Consider the following 18,563-nt stretch of genomic DNA (forward strand, 5'->3'; position numbering starts at 1 on the left):
GAACATGAAAACTAGCATTCATACTTTATTAGATAACAAAAATATTTAATTACAATTTACCAAAAGAACAGATAATTAAATATAAAGATTCCATTGAATGTTCTGACGAAGATCTGGTGAGCGTAGTAAGTTTCAGGTGTGTATAGCTTCCCTGCCGGGAGAGGATTCTTTTTAAACATTTTTTCGTTGGTCTTCAAAGGTCGTTTTATACCCGGAAAATAGGCTTCTCCCTTTGCAATCAAGTTTCATCATTCTTACTATAGATTAGAATCTATGGCTTGTAGAGAGAGAGAGAGAGAGAGAGAGAGAGTCCCAGAATTGATACTGTAACAATTGGAAACTGAGGCTATGAAACAGTCATAACCAACAGAAATATACAATACTATAAATGCTGCCAGTTTCGGCATCACGTCTGCACATCTTGAAATGGTATTTACATCCTATGATATCCCTATCCTGTTCTGACTTATAAAAAAAATAAAATAAAATAGATTCTACCTAAGCAAAACTGTAATGATAACTTATATTAACAGAACTAGAGCCGTTACAAAAATTAATCTCTCAACCGAAGTGGCGTCCTATCGTAGCCACCTAATGACCAAAGCAGAAAATTCACCAGAGTGAGGGTGGTCCAAGAAGTGCATTGGCTTTTTGCAACATCTACTTTGACTTGGAATGCGTCCATCTCCCCATTTTCATTGTCATCATCTTCCTTTTCTTGTTGGCACGATGCTTCTCCGCAATCCTCAATTTTCTCTTTGCATTTCGCATAGGATCGGTAACAGCCATGCGCTTTTCTTCATGTTTCCTCTTATCCCTCTTTGCCTTGAGATTCTTCCGGATGTCATTGTAAACCAGTACATAATTTTGTACGCCTAGTTTATTTCGTACACGTTCAGAAATTTCTTGCGCTAATTGCTTCATATTTTCTGGTAGACAATATACGACCAAGAGATAGCAACTTGTCAGATGGCACTTCAAAATATAGATAAACAATAGGAACATGAGATATGGAGCTATCTTATTCTATTCAATATAGTAGATAAAGATTGTTTTGACATTTCGTGATATTAAACCACTCATGAATTCAACCAAAAATAACAACTCAAATATAAATAAAGTTTGAAACAAAGGTTTCACAGGTAACTCAATTTTGATTTTTGAAGCAAATTTATAAAATGGCCTTCCTTAGCAGAAACCAAAGTGGATGTATACTCGTCCACTTTGACTGAAAAATTAATAGTTCAAACACCTGAGCCCTCATCAATGCAATGTTGCATAAAAAGGCCACGTACAATAGGGATCCATACCAATAATTTGTTGTGTTCTAGCTGTACTAGGATTGTCGCAGAGGGATGCAGATATGGCATGCAAAGAGCCCGAATGCAAGCTATTTATTGATGCAGTGAGAGCCCATAGCTTTTAGGATATGCAAGACCAACTTTCTAGATACTTCTACTGTATGCAATTAAAATGGCAACATGGGGAAATAGTGAGACAGAAAACTCACCAGGAATCACTCTCCCAGAAAATCCTTCGCAAACTTTATACAAGGGCAACAAGATTTCAGAGGCATGAAGCAGGCAGTCTTCCTGACTTATTTCGGATGAAATTTTTCCAAAACTATCAAAGACAATTTTCATCTGCATGGAACAATTACACTATGATTTTTATCGGAAAAAAAATACATACTAGAGAATTACAATGGCACCAATAGTAATAGCTATTTTAGTGAATAAGACCAAATTTTAAAAAAATGATCCTATGCCAACAAATGTTCCAAAATATCTATATAAAAAAATAATAATAAATAGAAAGTTTAAGAAATCATCCTTTGGGACAAACCTGAATAGCCTCCATTTGAAGGGCAATTTTTCCCATTTTTTTGAGCAGGCTGGAGACAAGCAAGTACCGAATATTCTTAGAGGGGCTTTCATTATTTTTGTCGCATATTCCAGAGGTAAGAGATAAAAACATGATCCTTCCTTTTCTAGCATCGAGCAACTCAAAAGCTTTAAGAAAACAGCCCTGCTCATGCTCTTCAAGGGTGGACCAGAACTGGGTGGGATCTGCACACTCTGTTTGTCCCACCAACGAATGCACCCCACAAATAGTGGACACAAGATTTTGTGTAATCAGATTACTGGCAGTATCATCAACAAGCTGTGTCTTCATTTGGCAGCAGAGATAAACAGCTATCATGAAAAGTCTACTTGGTCTAATAAGATAGTAAGTCCCAAATGGTTTTTCATGATTTTTAGAGCATGCCTCTGTGACAGCAGCAAAGTAGAAAGCTACGAGGCGACTGGAAATGCAACGTAACCACATGTGTGGATGCAGCAGTAATTCACAAATTGCATCCCATATATCCTAAATTTAAGCAAAAGAATGGAACAGTTACAACAGAGAAAAAGGGATTAGAACATCTTCAATGCCCAGATTATGAATATAAGTTTATCTATTATGATCATCTTTTCTAATATTTTATGATGAAGGATAGCATATTTGACATATAGAACTTCTGGACTACCTATTTCTAAATTACTATATTATAAAGTTACAATTCGTTTGAGGGATTTTTGAAATACCATTAGTCATTGCAATGTTTAATGATGTGTTAACTAATGACATACCTCAAGATCCCTATCAAAGCATAGACCATGGAACTGATGCAGCATTTTCTCCAGCATCACTAACGAATAATATGCCTCCTTCCATAAAGGAATGTTAGTTTCATTAGAAAAATCTAGTTGCCCATCAGTGACTGCATTGATGGTAGACTCTAAGATACATTTAGTCACTGGTAATATTCTGTTGATATGCTTATGAAATTCTTTCTCCATGACTTCAACTGGCAATATTTTGTTGATATGCTTGTGAAATCCTTTCTCCATGACTTCAACCAGTAATCCCAAAACCTATCAAATAGACATAAGACATTAACCAAGAGAAATGTGAATGAACCACAAGCAGAGTCGGTATAAAGGATTTGGAAAACAACTATGATAATATCCTCAAAATTAGGATTACAAGGTTTGACACTAAAACATGAGACAGCACAAACAGAGGCAAAGAACAATGCAGATCCAATTTTTGTAGACATTAATCAGATCCCACAACACTCAGGAAAACACATGCATCACCCATTAAGACCACATGCTTTCTGACATACAGTATGCACTCCAGATATGAAACTTCAGGCAAAGTGACTTTATCTCCACATTCTTTTCTTATTTAACAAACTCCAGATGACAAAATTTGAGAGAGCTTTGGGATATATGGCATAGAGCATTGGGCATATTGTATCAGTTGACTCCCCCAGCACACCAACCACATTCATTTAAAAGTGCTAATAACATTAGCATACTGAAAAAGTTCTTAAAAAAATACATATAAAATTCAGTCAACTTCCAAGATTACTTTTTGTCTAGATAACAACCTTACATATACCTAAATTGTGATATTCTTGAAAGCTAATTCTTCTCTACAATTGGTGGAGAACTATAATCATGACACAGTACATGGAAGAAGAGTAAGAAATCACATCATTCAAATAAGAAGGCTAAATAACTTTAAATTTGAGAAAAAAATGAAAAAAATTTACCTGTGCTGCAGCACTCCACAGTTGTTGCTTTGCACCCAAATACCAAGATAGGCTGTACTCAAGAATGGAACGAAATGAATGTAGGCTTATATAGCCGGTGAGACATTTTATAGCTGCACCAGCCAAGGAACGAACTTCATTATCTTGATCATTAGACAAGCAAACCACCAAATGGACAAAAAAAGTCTGGGATTGCTCATCTATAACGCCTTTTGGAAATTTAACAATAATTGTGTGGAGCATGTCAAGCACGGATTTTCTTCCACTCGAATGCTCATACCTGTGAAAAGAGTCGAGCCATCATTAAACAAAACAATAAGGAAAGAAAAAGTTTTCTAAGGCACTACTAGGCACTCACCTCAGATTTGACAGCAGAAAATCTAAATGCTGTTGCAAGCGTTTTTCAGAGAGACGATAATCAAGTAAGAATTGCAATAAAATCTTGCTACATTTGTGACGAATTGGTTCTACTTGGCTTGTTACCATCAATTCTGCAACTCTAGTTACAAGATCATATATCTCGGGAACAACTAGCTTGCGGTTAACAATTGCCTTTAGAAGTGAAAGAGCAACAAAGGAGGGATTCTTCTCAAGATCAACAAATAGTGGAAGCTGAATCAACAGATGTAGCTGATCAGATGACAGAGTGATTTTGGTGCCGCGCAAAAGTACAGTCAACAGCCTCAGACATGACTGCATTAGAGAGCTGCCAGTATTAACTGAACTTTCAGCAATACCAAACAGTGCGGCCTTAATATTATCTGCCTGAGATTCGATGGCAGGCAAAGGCAACCTGACAAGTGGGGTGAGGCATCTAAGTGATGCAGATACGACATCTTCATACTTGGAGTTCAAGCACTTCCCTAACAGTAAGACGAACGGATCTAACATTGACAACATTTGTGCATCGTTATTTCCCAATTTCAAATTCTTTATACGCTTCTGAAATATCCCAAGAGCAAACACTGAAATAAGATGTGAACATACTGATTTAGCACCTGCAACACAGCCTGACGAAACAGCTTTTCTAGTCGAATCATTTCGACGGCGTCCATTTACCCGTGTAATAAACAAATTCTCACCCTGGCCATTTTCTTCATTTATTCCATCTTCAATCAGACCATATACAAATATAAATAGGTCAGTCTGATCAACAGTTGGATTGTATTCAATACCAGCCGCTATGTGAGTTAACATACTTTCCAATTTTGTCTTGGTTTTTGGTGTCAAATGTTTCTTGAATTGAGCAGTAACAGGGGATAGAAGTTTCAAGGCGTGGCTTTTGAATGTTATGCTTTGAGCAATCAATCTCAGGGTTTCAAAAGACTTCTGCTTCTTAGTTTCTTTCATCTTGGAAGCAATCTTTTCAACATCTTTTTCCTCAGCAACGTCTCCAAGAATGTCATTCTGTACAATATAAAGGAGATCTTCCAAACAGTAGTCCAATTTCCCACTAATTGGAGTCACAAGAAACTTTGACAAAATAAAGTTCAGTGTGTATCCCAACACATGTAACTCATATCCCCGTTTCAATGTACTTCGCAAAACCTTGACTATAAAATGTAAGTATTCCAGCCCCAGCTCCTTCAAACAAGCGGCCAAAGCGGACCTAGCTTCTTCACGGATGCTTTCTAATCGATTCTTCAAAAAATTTGAAATTCGATGAACAATGCTAGGAAGCTGTGAGTCCATTACATCTCCCGGTAGCAACCTTAATACTCTCAGTGCAGCAAGATTGATGTTAGCATTGACCTTCTCAGAATCACTCAGTAACTTATGTATCTTAGGAAGCACAACTTTTTGAAGGCATGTCTGTATTTCATTTGCCGAAACAGAACTACTACATCTACGCAAGATTGACGTGCCAGAATCAGTGGTCCCTGTGTTGGAAACATTATCCAAAGAGTCGTTGGCATCTGAAAAGTGAAACTGGTCCAAGATAGAACAGATGAGCCTCAGAAGGAGCTTTTGTTTATTAGGATTCTTGATCATCTCATTAAAGCATCTCATCAATAATGAGTAGTATGAATTCCATTCCATGTGACTGGAAATTGAAGCAAGGGCCTCTATGCAGACATTTTTTACATGTTCTCCTTTTCCTTCATGCTCCTCCAGCAACATATTGAAAAAGAGGGGTACAAACACTTTCTTTGTGATGCCCTGGATGTGATATCAGCAAAGTAGATTTTAGTGACTCGGTTGAAAACTCTGAGAAGTGAAACAAATCACCAAATTAATTTTTGAGGTAATAAAAACAGAGACAAAAATAACCTCTGGCATATAGCTGGCGTTGATAACATTCCTAAAGCGTGACAAAGCCCTTGCTCTCCTATGTTTCTGCACAAAGAAAAGTAAATATGTGAGGAGACTCATCACTCCTTTTCAAGACAAACATTTCCTCTGAATTGATCAGCAATTGATTTTTAAAAAGAATATAACATGTTTTAATTAAGAAAAAATGACCACAGATATGTTTTAATTAGGAATATAACATGTTTTAAAAAGAATATAACATGATGCAAAACTTCACCTGTAAGTGAACGATATTGTTGAAAAAATCAATTTCAGCATCTTCATCACAAAGAGCCTTCAATGAACCCAGATTTGCCACTTCTGGGAGTTTTAACACCATTTCTCTTAGTAAATCAACCCATTCCTGAAACCACACCAGTCAATCATAAAGAGGGTGAAGTATAGAAAGAAGTGTATCTTGGAGTTGCAACAAATCAGATAAAAAAATTTTTTGGCCAGTAATTTAGGCTTTTTTTTTTTTTGGCCATTAACTTAGGCATTATTATTGCAATGAATTTTTAACACATTGCGCAACATTTGTCCTACATTAGATCGGCACTGACTCTTTGAAAAGTTCTAGTTACACATGCATGGTCTGTTAATGTATTTACAGGAGGTTGTGTGATAGTTCAGATTTGACTTCGTGTTAAATTGGCATTGATATACCGTCAGTCCTGCAGGAAGATAAGAACAAACTTATTACCTTTTTAATAGAAGTTCCTCTCTTCAAAGCATTACCCATATGGTTCAAAAGAAACTTGCTTGTTATTCTCTGAATGCATGCTCTTGTCCAATAACAATTATCAGAGGCCAACATCTTGTCAGGCATATCAGGCATTTCACAGTGGTTGCTCACCACTTGGCCAAGTATTAGGGCAGCAAATTCAACAAATGAACGCAATGACTTGTAAGCACTGTGCCTCAAGATTAATTCTTCAGATGACATGTCATAGACACAATGAGACAAAATGACCAATGCATGATCCTCTCGAATTGTATAGAATATATCAACACTGATCTTTTCATAAGCATTGACAACATTGTCATAATCCAGGCTACCCAATTCTGTATTAGAGGTTGCATTCAAGTCCTGGACAAGTTTTGCCTGCATTCCTTTGAAGAGTTACGAGAAAATAATGACAAAATTTAAAATTACAAAGCCAATGAAATTCTAATAAAAGAGGGATAAAGAGGGGTTCACACAGTACCACAAAGTGAACAGAAGGGTCTACTCTAGCAACAGCATCCAGAAGATCACAGATAAAAACACGCTTATCTAGATCAGTAGAAGTAAGTAGGGGAGATACTGCATTCAGAATTTTATTTGTAATCTCACTCCCCAATACTGGAACAATATCACGAATTACTTGCACCACTTCAAAACAAAAATCTGCAAAGTAAACAGAAGACTTTAAGTATCTGAGGTGGAAATCCTTCGTTAAGTACAAAAGCTGAGATTTTTCAAGATATAATTACCTGAATTTTGAGTTCCATTTGCTAAAACTGGAAGCAATATATCCACAAATTTCCTGGCTGGCACTGCACTTTTTATATACTTCGGTAAAAATTTGAAAATTCTTGTTTCTGCGTCTCCTGGGTGTTTAAACAATTTCCTGGCAGTAAAATCGCATGTGACAAACATGGCATATAAGATGACATCCTTTCTTTTCCACAAAATACTTAAAACAGGAAATTATCAGTGCAGAATATAGATGAGAAATGTAGTTCAAGGTTAATACGGAAATCAGAAAAATGGAGGCCAAGGCTGTCAATCCTATCAAGGTCGGCATAAACAAGAAGATTCGTCAATCATCATGCTTAATGATAAGAAATGATCAACAAAGTTTATCTCATGGACATTCAATAAATATTCATAATGAACGCTGGGGAATGCTACTATTCTTAATCTACCTTCATCTTAATACTAATAAAGAAACTAACAGATAACACATGGTGGTAGCCAACTTAGCATCAATTTGGCAGCATCACAGAAATCCGGTAAGCGAAATGAAACAAACTATTTGAAAAGATGGTCCTTTTGGTTATCAGAAGAAAGCATAGCAAGGGATTCCACATATCGAACAGTAAAGTTTCAAGCACACTGTATAACGGGACCCATAATTTGTACTCAACCTACAATCTATTTCATGGCTATTCATTTAACAACAGAACAATGTTAATCAAGTTTGCAAATTGCTATGTCCTTGCTAAATTTTTTTTTTCATCAGCTTAACTGAACATCGAAGCACATACATGCAACAATCACACATTGTAGAGTTAATGTAACGATAAGAGTCTTTAACTCTTAAGATGTAGCATTAACGAAAAATAGCAAGTCAGCTGCCTATAACTAGCATATATACTTCTAAATGCCCAAAACTAGGGTGGATTTGGAAATATAATCCTGTAAGCCACACGAAAGCATCCATTGTGTCATACAAGGGAAAAGAAACACCAAGAAGGTTGAGTTCAATGCAAGAAAAGCAAATACTTCAAAGGAATTCTCTGCAGATATACTCAAATAAAGCAAAATGTCTCATAGCATGCACATCATGAAGGTGGCACCACTGCTTAGTGTTGTGCATGTGTATCCATGTACACAGAAAATGACCCCATTATTACCTCTTGGCAGCATTATTACTGTGAAAAAGACTATGCAGGCTATCAATAAGTGCTTCAAGGTTCGGGAGTATAACTCTTTTTACAGCACTATCTTCATCATCCAACTCGTGATCAAGATTCAAAAGGTTCTCAACAAACTTAAGAACGCAAGATACAATAGCTTTAGATGCTGACGTGACGGTTAGAATTGAGAGTATATCAGGAACAAGTTTTTGTTCCCTATACAGTAGTGGTACAAGTTTTTGGCTTCTAGACAGAGCAAGAAAACAAGAGAATAGTGAACTAGGTTTCTGGCCGCTGGGTCCTTCCTGCTTGAAACCATCAATTAAAGGCTTGCATGACATGAAGAATAAGTCCCAGAACTCACAACTAAATTCATGATCTTCATACTTATTGAGAACAAAGGATACAATTTTCAGACATAAAGACCTCAAATCCTTTAACTGCCTCAAAGTTGTGGAGATCTGCACATAGACCATAAATTGCTCAGTAAATTACAAAGAAATTGTTAACTAATTGTTAACTCAATTTACAGCCAAAAGAAATTATGTTTCATATGCCATGTAACTCAATTTACTGTCAAGATGGTGGACATCTTGTCCGTGACCAGACACACTCTGTAATTCACTAACTATTATTTAATAAAGTGTTTGTTTCTTCTGAAAGTAAATAGACAAATGAAGTATTACCAAAACATTATTTTCCACTGCACTGTCTTTTCCAAGCAAAGTAAGGTCCACATCTGGATAATTTTCAACCGAAGATCCATTGCCTTTTGCCACATCAAGACTTAAACTGCAGCTTCCTAATATTCGAACGACACACCCCATTAGAAAATCAAGAAAGGGGCCAACATGAGACGCATCAAAAACTCCAAGGATATCTTCAATCACATGAAGAAAACCAGATCTTTTCTTCCAAGATAGGGCTGATATATTGCTCAAAGTGAAATATTTTAAGAAATCCAATGCTTGAAATTCAGCCAAAGAACCGTTTGGCAAGGTCCAAAACCAGCTTGCAGCACCGTCACTTCCCATTGAAACAATTTGCAAGGGCTTTATTAACAACACAAAGAAAAGAGGAAGCTTTTCAACTTCAACTTGAGCTATGAAACTAAGAACTGCCTTCCGATGATTTAATCTTGAAAGCTGAGAAAGATATGAAAAGTGTCATCTGTGGTAATTTAAACTGCAATAATGATGAAAAATGCTGGAAATATTTGCATTCAAAATTTATGGAATTATCAATAAAATAAACCGAAACGAATGAACACGTATTCTAGTGAAGCATTTGGGAATGTAAAATCAACCCATAACACACCAATTAAACATATAATTCATAAAATAGTACAATTATAACAACAATAAGACACGTCAAGGGGGGAAACAGTTTATGTACACATGGCCATGAAATTTGAGTACGAATATGCAAATACTTCTTTTCTGTGTGTGCATGTGCGTGCTAGTGTGGGTGTGTGGGTGTGTGTGTGTGTGTGTTTATGAAATTACATAAAATACTCATCTAGTCCAGTTTGATCTCAGGCCAAACATAAGAAAGTTGGACCCTTAGTCCTTAGGTACATGACAACCTCATAAAATATTTTTAAATTATCTGCCCATAAGTTCTTAAAATTCATACTAACAATCTTGTTTATCAAGGGCGTGTTTATCTTTCCCACAATATGTTCTTTTACCCCGGTTCTGAACTGTTCTCAACCAAGAGGCTTTCGAAATATTGAAGCCCAAGTTACAAACTCATCTCTAACTTCCCTAGCATTCTAAACACCACATACATCCCTCCAAGGGGAAACTATGGAAATGAACTGATGGTGGTCTCACATTTAGATGTTTGAGAGGATTTGTTCCCTTGTAGGTATATCACTGATGACACTTATATGTTTATTCATTTCCTTTGCACATTCAGATCAAACCTGCCATAATCTTTTATCTTACACCTAAGCTTGAAGGAATTATGCGAGAGTATGAGGACACCACGGCTAAGCCAAAAGGAATAAACTAAATTTTTGTAAAGTTAGGTGCTAAGTGTTGTTTAAGAAGACTAAGTTTTACTAACAAATCAATTTGTTCAATCCTAATATTTATCTAATCATACACAAGATTCTCCTCGAGAGACCCACAAGGTGTGAACTGATCATTTAATTCTGATGAAGGCCTTCTTTATAGAAGACCTTCTACATATGATACATTATACAAATATATACATGTATGTAAACATAATATAACATATTTTTGAGAACCACAGGTCCAAGAATGATTAAGATAAACGATATCACAAGTTAAAACTGAACATACCTTCTGAGAAGCATGTTTCTTCAATTTGCGAACTTTGGGCATCAGAAGACGGATAACCATAGGCACAAGGTCAGGTCTGTGTTCTTCTTCAATTAGATTAGACTCTCTGGATAAACTCCATGTTGTTAATTCTTCTCTCAAATTATGGAAGCTGACTAGGTTTTTCAATTGTTGACTATATGGGAGCAGGAAATCATCTTTCCAGATTAACAGGCAATCAAGAACCTTTGTCTGTATTTCAGCATCATTTTCATCCAAAAGCCTGGCACCCAGGAGAAAATTAATCCGTCAAATAAAGGGTCAAAAATTGGAAATTATATATATGAAATTTGCACCAACCTATTTTGTAAGACCTCTTTAAGAAACTGATTCTGATAGAAGGACTTAAGGTTGTGCATCAGTTTCAGCAGGTTTAACCATTCTTTGAGGACACCTTTCCACTCTTTGCCTTTACAAACACTCGGATTGAAAGACCCGATGCTGCAGTCACAAAATAAAGGCAAATGAGCCCACAAAAATATTTTGACTAAGGGCTGTACAAAGTTCAAAATACCCAAGAACAAGTATTCAGTAACAAGTATAATGCCAACTGACAATCACCTTTTAAAGTCTTTGCAATTGTAGCCCAGAAACTTTAAAAACAAAGGTATAATCTGACGAGACTTGGATTCAATTATGGTTGGAATTCTTTGTAAAGATTGAAGCAAAGAAGATAATACTGCTGCAGAAGGCGTACTATCAGACTTGGAAGTAATACACAAATTAAAGCCTTCAACCAGATCTGCAAAACAGAAACAGGATAAGACTGATCATCGAAGAGAACAACTTTGTAGCCATTCAGTGAAAGTGTATTCACATTTCAAATATATATATATACGAGAAACTGATGGGCAGAAGTCATCCTTGAAAACCGATTACAAAAGCGTGTCCTTGTGTTTATACACTACACAATAAACATCTTAAATATACCTAGGCAATGTGAGACTATTCGAACACTCCCCCTAAGGCCAAGGCTAGTCAGCTATACACCTCCAAACAAGGGGAGAGACAACACAGCCCAACTTTCCTGTGCATACCATGTTAACCAATGGGTAGAACTGATCCAGGAAAACCAGTTTATATAGAAAGGGTGCTCATATCAGAAAGCCCAAAACTAACCCTGCAATGTGGGACTATGCTGGCTATCCAAAGGGATCATGTCCAACCAATACAAAGAAAACTTCAAAGGTCCAATATTGCTCCCAAAAAAAAAAAAATGTAGATTCTTATCAATATCACACAACCCACTTATTAGTATCAAAATAACCTTCCCGTTTTTTATCCTAGACAGAGAGAATTTCCTTAAAAAAAGGTGAAAACCAACCCAGGAAGAAGCCTAACAAAATGACCAAAGGATAATTATTCATTGTGGATTAATACAACATAACAGAAAGAATCAAGTTGTGACATACCACTTGACTTGTTGGTCAACTTAGAATTTACTTCCTCAACTTGATCAAAAGACGCTTGAAATCTCGATAGGCATTGTTCAAAATAATGAAGTAATCTCTCCCATACAAGTCCAGTATTTTGGCTAATCAGAACTGCAAGGCACTCTGATGTAGGATTCCAAAGATAACTAAACCGGTTATGGAAGATACCAATCATCCCATTCAAAACAAGGGGCAGATAAGCTTCAGCTATTCTTCCAGTGGAGAGGCCCATCTGTATTCTAGAAATCAATAGAGTAACTTTCCTACTGGTAGAAATTGAAAGCGGAGTTGACTCGATTGAGAGGAGGAGTGGAAGAACCTGATATTTGAACCAAAATCAGTATGGAATTTCGTATATAGAATATTAAATTCTAACAAGCATAACATGAAGAAATAGAAGCATACATTAAAGCCTTGGTTATCCACATGACAAGTAAGAGAAACTTCAGTTCTCAGTTTCTTCGCAACTGGCTCATCCTCTGTGCAAATATTGCAATTTAGAGTTTCATAGTGACACAATATTCTAAGAGTTGAAGCACGAATCCCTCTGTCTGAGTGGCACAAATTATCAGCAAATATGTCCAAAGCATCTATGGCTTTATCTGCTTGTAGTTCTGGATGATAAGTTCTAGACTTGGTGTCTCCTTCCATAATAGGCCTAATATTTGAAATAGGAGGAGGTTATGTGAACGCATGGTTTTATACACAATTAACTCTAAAAAGGGGGAAAATCTACATTACACGAATATTCATACCCATACACGGAATCCAAAAAATCAGCAACAGCAACCAACACTTGTGGACATGATTTGTGTCTATTTCCAAGATGCAAAAATCTGCTTGTTTCGTCAAGCTCAGATTTTTTACCACGAATAAGTTTGTAATAGGAATTTAAGGTAGCACCAATTAGGCTCTCCCAAGTGTGTTTAGGAAAACCTGCAATATTGTCTGCAAGAGTACCATATGAAAAAAAAAGTCAAGCCCGAGAAAATGGTCCAGTCATATCTGAAAACCTTCAATAAATACTACAAAAACATATTTGACTCAGCCAGTCCAACAGTTCAAAATATCATATTCATTCAGACAAAAAAAATGTGGTGAAAATAAGAAAACACTGATACATATAACAATGCAAGCATTCTAATTAACCGCCAGAATAGAGATCCTGCTACAGATTTTAAAATGTGGTGAAATCATAGGTTAATGTTGTATATATATATGTCTACAAGTTTTTCTAAACATAAAGCAACATGGCATCAAAAAATTATCAAGCAAAGAAACCATAGGTTAAATTACAAAAGATGAGGTAGTGTACCAGCTTCAATCATCAGAATTTGATCATCTGCATCCATCAAATCCATCAACAGCGAAAAATCTTCTTCGGATTCTGCTATTTGTGGAAAGCAGTTAATGACTCCCCACAGCAGGGCCAAGTCAGCTTCATGAATTAAAGTGGATGATGAATCCCCATTTACAATACCCTTTAAAACCCCAACCCAATTGCTGATAGCCCCACGCATAAAACCTTGAATCCTTGGAACTCCTTCACGTGTTCTATCTAAGAAGGTCAAGCTTTGGGTTTCCATTTGTAGTTTTTCATTGAAGGTGAGTAACAAATAAATTACATCTTCCTGTGAAGTTTCTAATAAATCATTCATGGCCCTGAAATTCAATTGAAAAAGGTTAAAAGCCTCATAATAGATAATAATACAGAAACACTCTAGTAAAAAAAAAATATCGATCTTACCTTAAAATGTTAACTGCGAAGATATCTAGTATGCAAACGTCCTTTTGTAAAAGTTGTCGAATAAAACCTAACAAGCTGTAACAGCAGGACTCAACTATGTCAAACAAACTAATCCAGAGAAAAAACAAAAAAACAAAAAAGGGGGAAAGACAGAAACAAAAAACATCAGAAGCACAAAGATTTCGTTCAAGGCAGCACCTTGAGTTCTTTAGATCAAATACAGGAGCCCATTGCAATGAACAACTAGATATGGTTGACATATCATTGTAACTGTGCAGTCCACTAAGAATACAGAGCATTAACTGCAAAACCTTATCCACAACATCAGATGAATGTTCCTCTGCCATTGTAATGCCAGAAGGCATGATAAATGTTCGCACAAGCAAACCCACAATTTCAAGCATTTGTTGGTAATCTGTCAAATGTTACAGTCGGTAGCACAAGGAAAAGACAAACACATCATTACTAAAGAAATGAATGCTTGATAGTAAAATAAATGAGTCAGCAAACAAAAACACTGTATCACTCACCAGAAACCCTTTGGCCATTCTTGACTTGAACAGTAGAAACAAGCAATGACAACAGGCAGCTTAAACGTTCAACACCTCCATTAATCATACAGTCAGTTATTTCCTGATATAAGCAATTGAACATTATGTTCAACTCCTTGGAGTCCAAGTCATCACATAATCTTTGTAATGCAGAAATTAAGACTTCAACAACAGTGTCTGAACCTGCAGCATTGAGAGAGAGAGAGAGAGAGAGAGAGAGAGAGTCAGAGACAAACAAAATCAATAGAACTCCCAAAAATATTACTTACTGCAATAAGATCAATCATTAATATTTCATTTAACATAACGATGCATTCTACATAAAATACAAATTAAAGAGATAACAATAAGGTCAATAGGCTGATCACCTTTGAATCCACTTAACAGTAGAGAATCCAGGAAAATCCAAAATTATCAACTACTAGAGGAGGATCATACATCTCACCACAAAATCTAATACAATTTGTGGACTCCTAAAATGCATGGTTGCAATTGTTCAACAAAATAAACAAATGAAAAGGTAAACACGAACATACATATAATTTAGAAATACTACCAATTTTCTCTTAAACCAACCAATCGTTCTTTCAAAACCTTTAAATTCTATTTGCACTTCACACTTAAGCCAAGCCAAAATCACAAACATATTCAAGTGCTCTTGGATAAGTACCGGATGAACCTTAAATGATGGTATACAATTTTCACGGATTAAATATGAATTAGTACAAGTAGTCATTTTAATACAATACAATTATATGTAAAAGCACTCAACAACTGAATAACCTTACCCTGGCTGAAGTTTTCACCAATACCAAGTATCAAGTCGTCCATCAATAAATGCAACACTTGCTCAGCTTTAGAATGGAACCTTGATGAGGCCCCTCGCATGACAAAATATAGTAAAGCACTGACTCCATATTTTCTGACAGGTATTGATTTCTGCACAACTTCAAACATGATCTTTTTGACACCTGCACCAATTCCATGAAGAGGAAAATTTATCAATTGCCATGAAAAAAAATTAATTGAACATAACACTAGTATATATGGCATGTGGCCAACAATTTATAGTTATCTGAACTAAAACTATATCTTCAGCTACAAGTGATTGGATTAAAATATTTTTAAAAGGACATAAAGAAGGTCACTCTTGCATCAGATGTAGTGCATCTCAAATTAGAAACTACACATTATTATCCATCATTGACAAAATACATGGGGAAAAAAACAAACAAGCATCTAGATGATAATTGTCGTGTAGAAATAAAAAGTTCTAAACACATTCAAAATAAGGCATGCTTCAAGGGGACTTGTATAGAAAATGTTTCCCCCTAGTCAACAAATTCAAAATGCGAAAACTGAAAAAATAAAATATGGCAAGGTATACCTTTTTTAAGCTGCTCAAAAGGTGCATTTCTCAGCAAGAATGACATCCCCTCTGCCATAAATTCTTGGATGTAATCTTTTGGATAATATCTCAAATTTACAGTAACACTACAAGATATATATATGTATCATAAGAAAAGAGAATATGAACAGAAAGAGAGTAGTACATGGATGCCCACATGCAGTGAATATTGTAAGTATGGTCGTAGCATGTAAACATAGACATTTAGAAACCACCCATCTCCTTCACTTTGTAACATGCAGTGCATATTATAGGTACGGTCATACAACCTGTAAGATCAATTTCAGAGAATGACCGAACTAAACTATTGCATGCAGAGGATGTAAACTATTGCATGCAGCGGTTCATTCACATTCCACCAAATTGAATGCAACGGTATTCACAGTTTATTTCCAAACTTATGGTGGAAATTGCAATACAATCATTAGATATTCGTATAAATTGGGCCAAAGAAAACTCAATACCAAAAGTTATCCTTAAAATAAGAAGAAAAGAAACATACTATTTAAGCCAGATTGGCTTCTTTTTTTTTTTTAATAAACCAGAAATTTGTCACAGGAATATTCTTATCATCTTTCTGAAAGTTAAAAAGGGCTTATTTTGTACAAAATCTTGTGCACGTTCTAAAGTATGAGAAACAAAATCAATAGAACTCCCAAAAATATTACTTACTGCAATAAGATCAATCATTAATATTTCATTTAACATATCGATGCATTCTACATAAAATACAAATTAAACAGATAACAATAAGTTCACTAGACTGAGCACCTTAGGATCCACTTAACAGTAGAGAATCCAGGAAAGTTAAAAAGGGCTTATTTTGTCTAAAATAAAAGCCTCCAGTTTGCTTTAACACATTGAAAATCAAAAGAATAAAAATGATACCAAGTACTTACTTTAGAACATGCACAAGCTTTTGTACAAGATATTTTTGCAAGTACATCATAATAGATGACCAAGATGTGAAGATCTGCATACAAAAACACCGCAAATTGTGAGTTAATGTAAAATTACATGTAAACCCCAATAAGAAAAATGAGGAAATAAACAAAAATAAAATTGGACCTGCTCAATGGCCTCTGGCTCCCTATCGGCACCACATTCGAGGAGAGACACTAGAGAGTCAGCAATCCTTGGCAAGAACCTGGCAGAAACCCACACAAGTGAGAAAAAAAAAATACGTGCAACTAGAGCAAAGGGTCATGATGTAATTCTTCAAGAGACTGAAAGAGCCGTCTCGAATAACCAACAGACATCATGACCAATTAAGGAAGTAAAAACAACAAACCACCAGCATCTATAAATTAAATTCATTCTAAAGGCTGAGGAAACTCACGGGATAAAGTCCTCAAGGAGATCTCTACACAGGACTGCAATTAACCTGCTCACAAACATAGATAATTTGAAAATGACAAAAAAAAGCTCCACTCAGAAATTAAAAACTCCAAAGATACAATCAGATATCTCAAAAGGGTTGGCATCAAATAAGTTACCATACCTGAGAATGGGTTCAAGCGACAACCTTGCTTTCATCTGTAATCTAGAAAGGAGTTCTGAGATTATGGTTTCCTTATGCAACAACACCAAAGGCAATGTTTGGACCAATGGCGTCATTTTCTCATAGAAAGCGATGAAATCCTCAGCCGTGTTCAATTCCTACAACAAAAATCAGCACCAACAATCACAAACAAGAAAAGAAAAAACAACAAAAGCTTAAAAATTGGAGAAAAATCTTATGAAAAATAGACACATACCCTCCATTCTACGAGGCAGTCCCGGAAAAACGTAGAGCCCGCTTGCGGCTCTGGTTTAACTTTATCAAGGCTTCGGAATACATCGACTTCAACTTCTTCAAGTCTCTGAGAGAAGCTCTTGAACTGCACATAAAAACCCACCAAATATCATCATGAAATTCTTTAAAAAGAACAAAGAGCAAGAAGCTTCAGAATCAGCTTACGACAAAACGGCGGCGTCCTGGGGATTTGTTGAGCGACTTGACGGCCTGAGCTTGTGATGGGGTTGCCATGTTGAATTGAGAAACTGCAGAAAAAGATGAAGAAGAAGGCTTTTCGTTGGTGGAGCTGTTGGAGAATGAACGATTAGGCCTAAACCCTAAACCACAGCAGCAAAGTCTCAATCACCCTCATAAACAAATATAAAAACGGAGGACCCGTGGTACATTTTACCCAATAAACAGAGTACGCGTGGTAAATTTATATAAAAAAACGATTATAAAAATTAATTATATATACATATACAACAAGTTAAAGACTTATAAATAAATTTACCAAATATAAGGGGGTGTATTTAATTGAGATTTTAATAGATTGTAAGTACATGATTTTAATGTAATAGATTTAAGTTGGATTTGTAATTATTAGTCTTGATCTCTTGGACTACAGGGGTCCAAGAGATCTGTGATCACTCACCGTTAGATGTAAATTCAACGGTTTACTCACTCTTGCACTCCTTTTAAACAACTTTTTTGAACCATTGAATTAATATCCAACGGTGAGTGACTACAATCTCTTGGACTCCTGTGGTCCAGGAGA

At 35.9% G+C, this 18,563-nt stretch overlaps 1 protein-coding gene across 4 annotated transcripts; it reads right to left on the minus strand.

Annotated features, from left to right (window-relative positions):
• Window positions 1–318: 318 nt before the first annotated feature.
• Window positions 319–18,118, minus strand: LOC117621248 (small subunit processome component 20 homolog). 4 transcript variants are annotated; one of them, XM_034351608.1, is made up of 31 exons: window positions 17,969–18,118; window positions 17,766–17,888; window positions 17,510–17,667; window positions 17,348–17,392; window positions 17,077–17,155; window positions 16,908–16,981; window positions 15,988–16,094; window positions 15,389–15,571; window positions 14,580–14,783; window positions 14,248–14,464; window positions 14,050–14,124; window positions 13,618–13,964; window positions 13,058–13,250; window positions 12,708–12,960; window positions 12,282–12,621; window positions 11,431–11,611; window positions 11,170–11,310; window positions 10,831–11,092; window positions 9,208–9,666; window positions 8,519–8,982; window positions 7,373–7,509; window positions 7,105–7,286; window positions 6,600–7,001; window positions 6,135–6,260; window positions 5,876–5,941; window positions 3,963–5,764; window positions 3,605–3,884; window positions 2,634–2,918; window positions 1,846–2,370; window positions 1,511–1,643; window positions 319–929 (listed from the first exon to the last, which is right to left on the minus strand). In XM_034351608.1, the coding sequence occupies exons 1-31, from the start codon at window positions 18,035–18,037 to the stop codon at window positions 661–663; spliced, it is 8,181 nt and encodes a 2,726-aa protein (XP_034207499.1). In that variant the 5' UTR covers window positions 18,038–18,118; the 3' UTR covers window positions 319–660. The 4 variants fall into 4 exon arrangements, with proteins under 4 accessions (XP_034207499.1, XP_034207500.1, XP_034207501.1 ...); XM_034351609.1 differs by lacking the exon at window positions 11,170–11,310; XM_034351610.1 differs by lacking the exons at window positions 17,077–17,155; window positions 17,348–17,392; window positions 17,510–17,667; window positions 17,766–17,888; window positions 17,969–18,118 and having other exon boundaries at window positions 15,988–16,038; window positions 16,908–16,976.
• Between the last annotated feature and the right edge of the window lie 445 nt (window positions 18,119–18,563).

The sequence above is a fragment of the Prunus dulcis genome, chromosome 3 (assembly GCF_902201215.1).
Source record: "Prunus dulcis chromosome 3, ALMONDv2, whole genome shotgun sequence".
NCBI lineage: Eukaryota > Viridiplantae > Streptophyta > Magnoliopsida > Rosales > Rosaceae > Prunus > Prunus dulcis.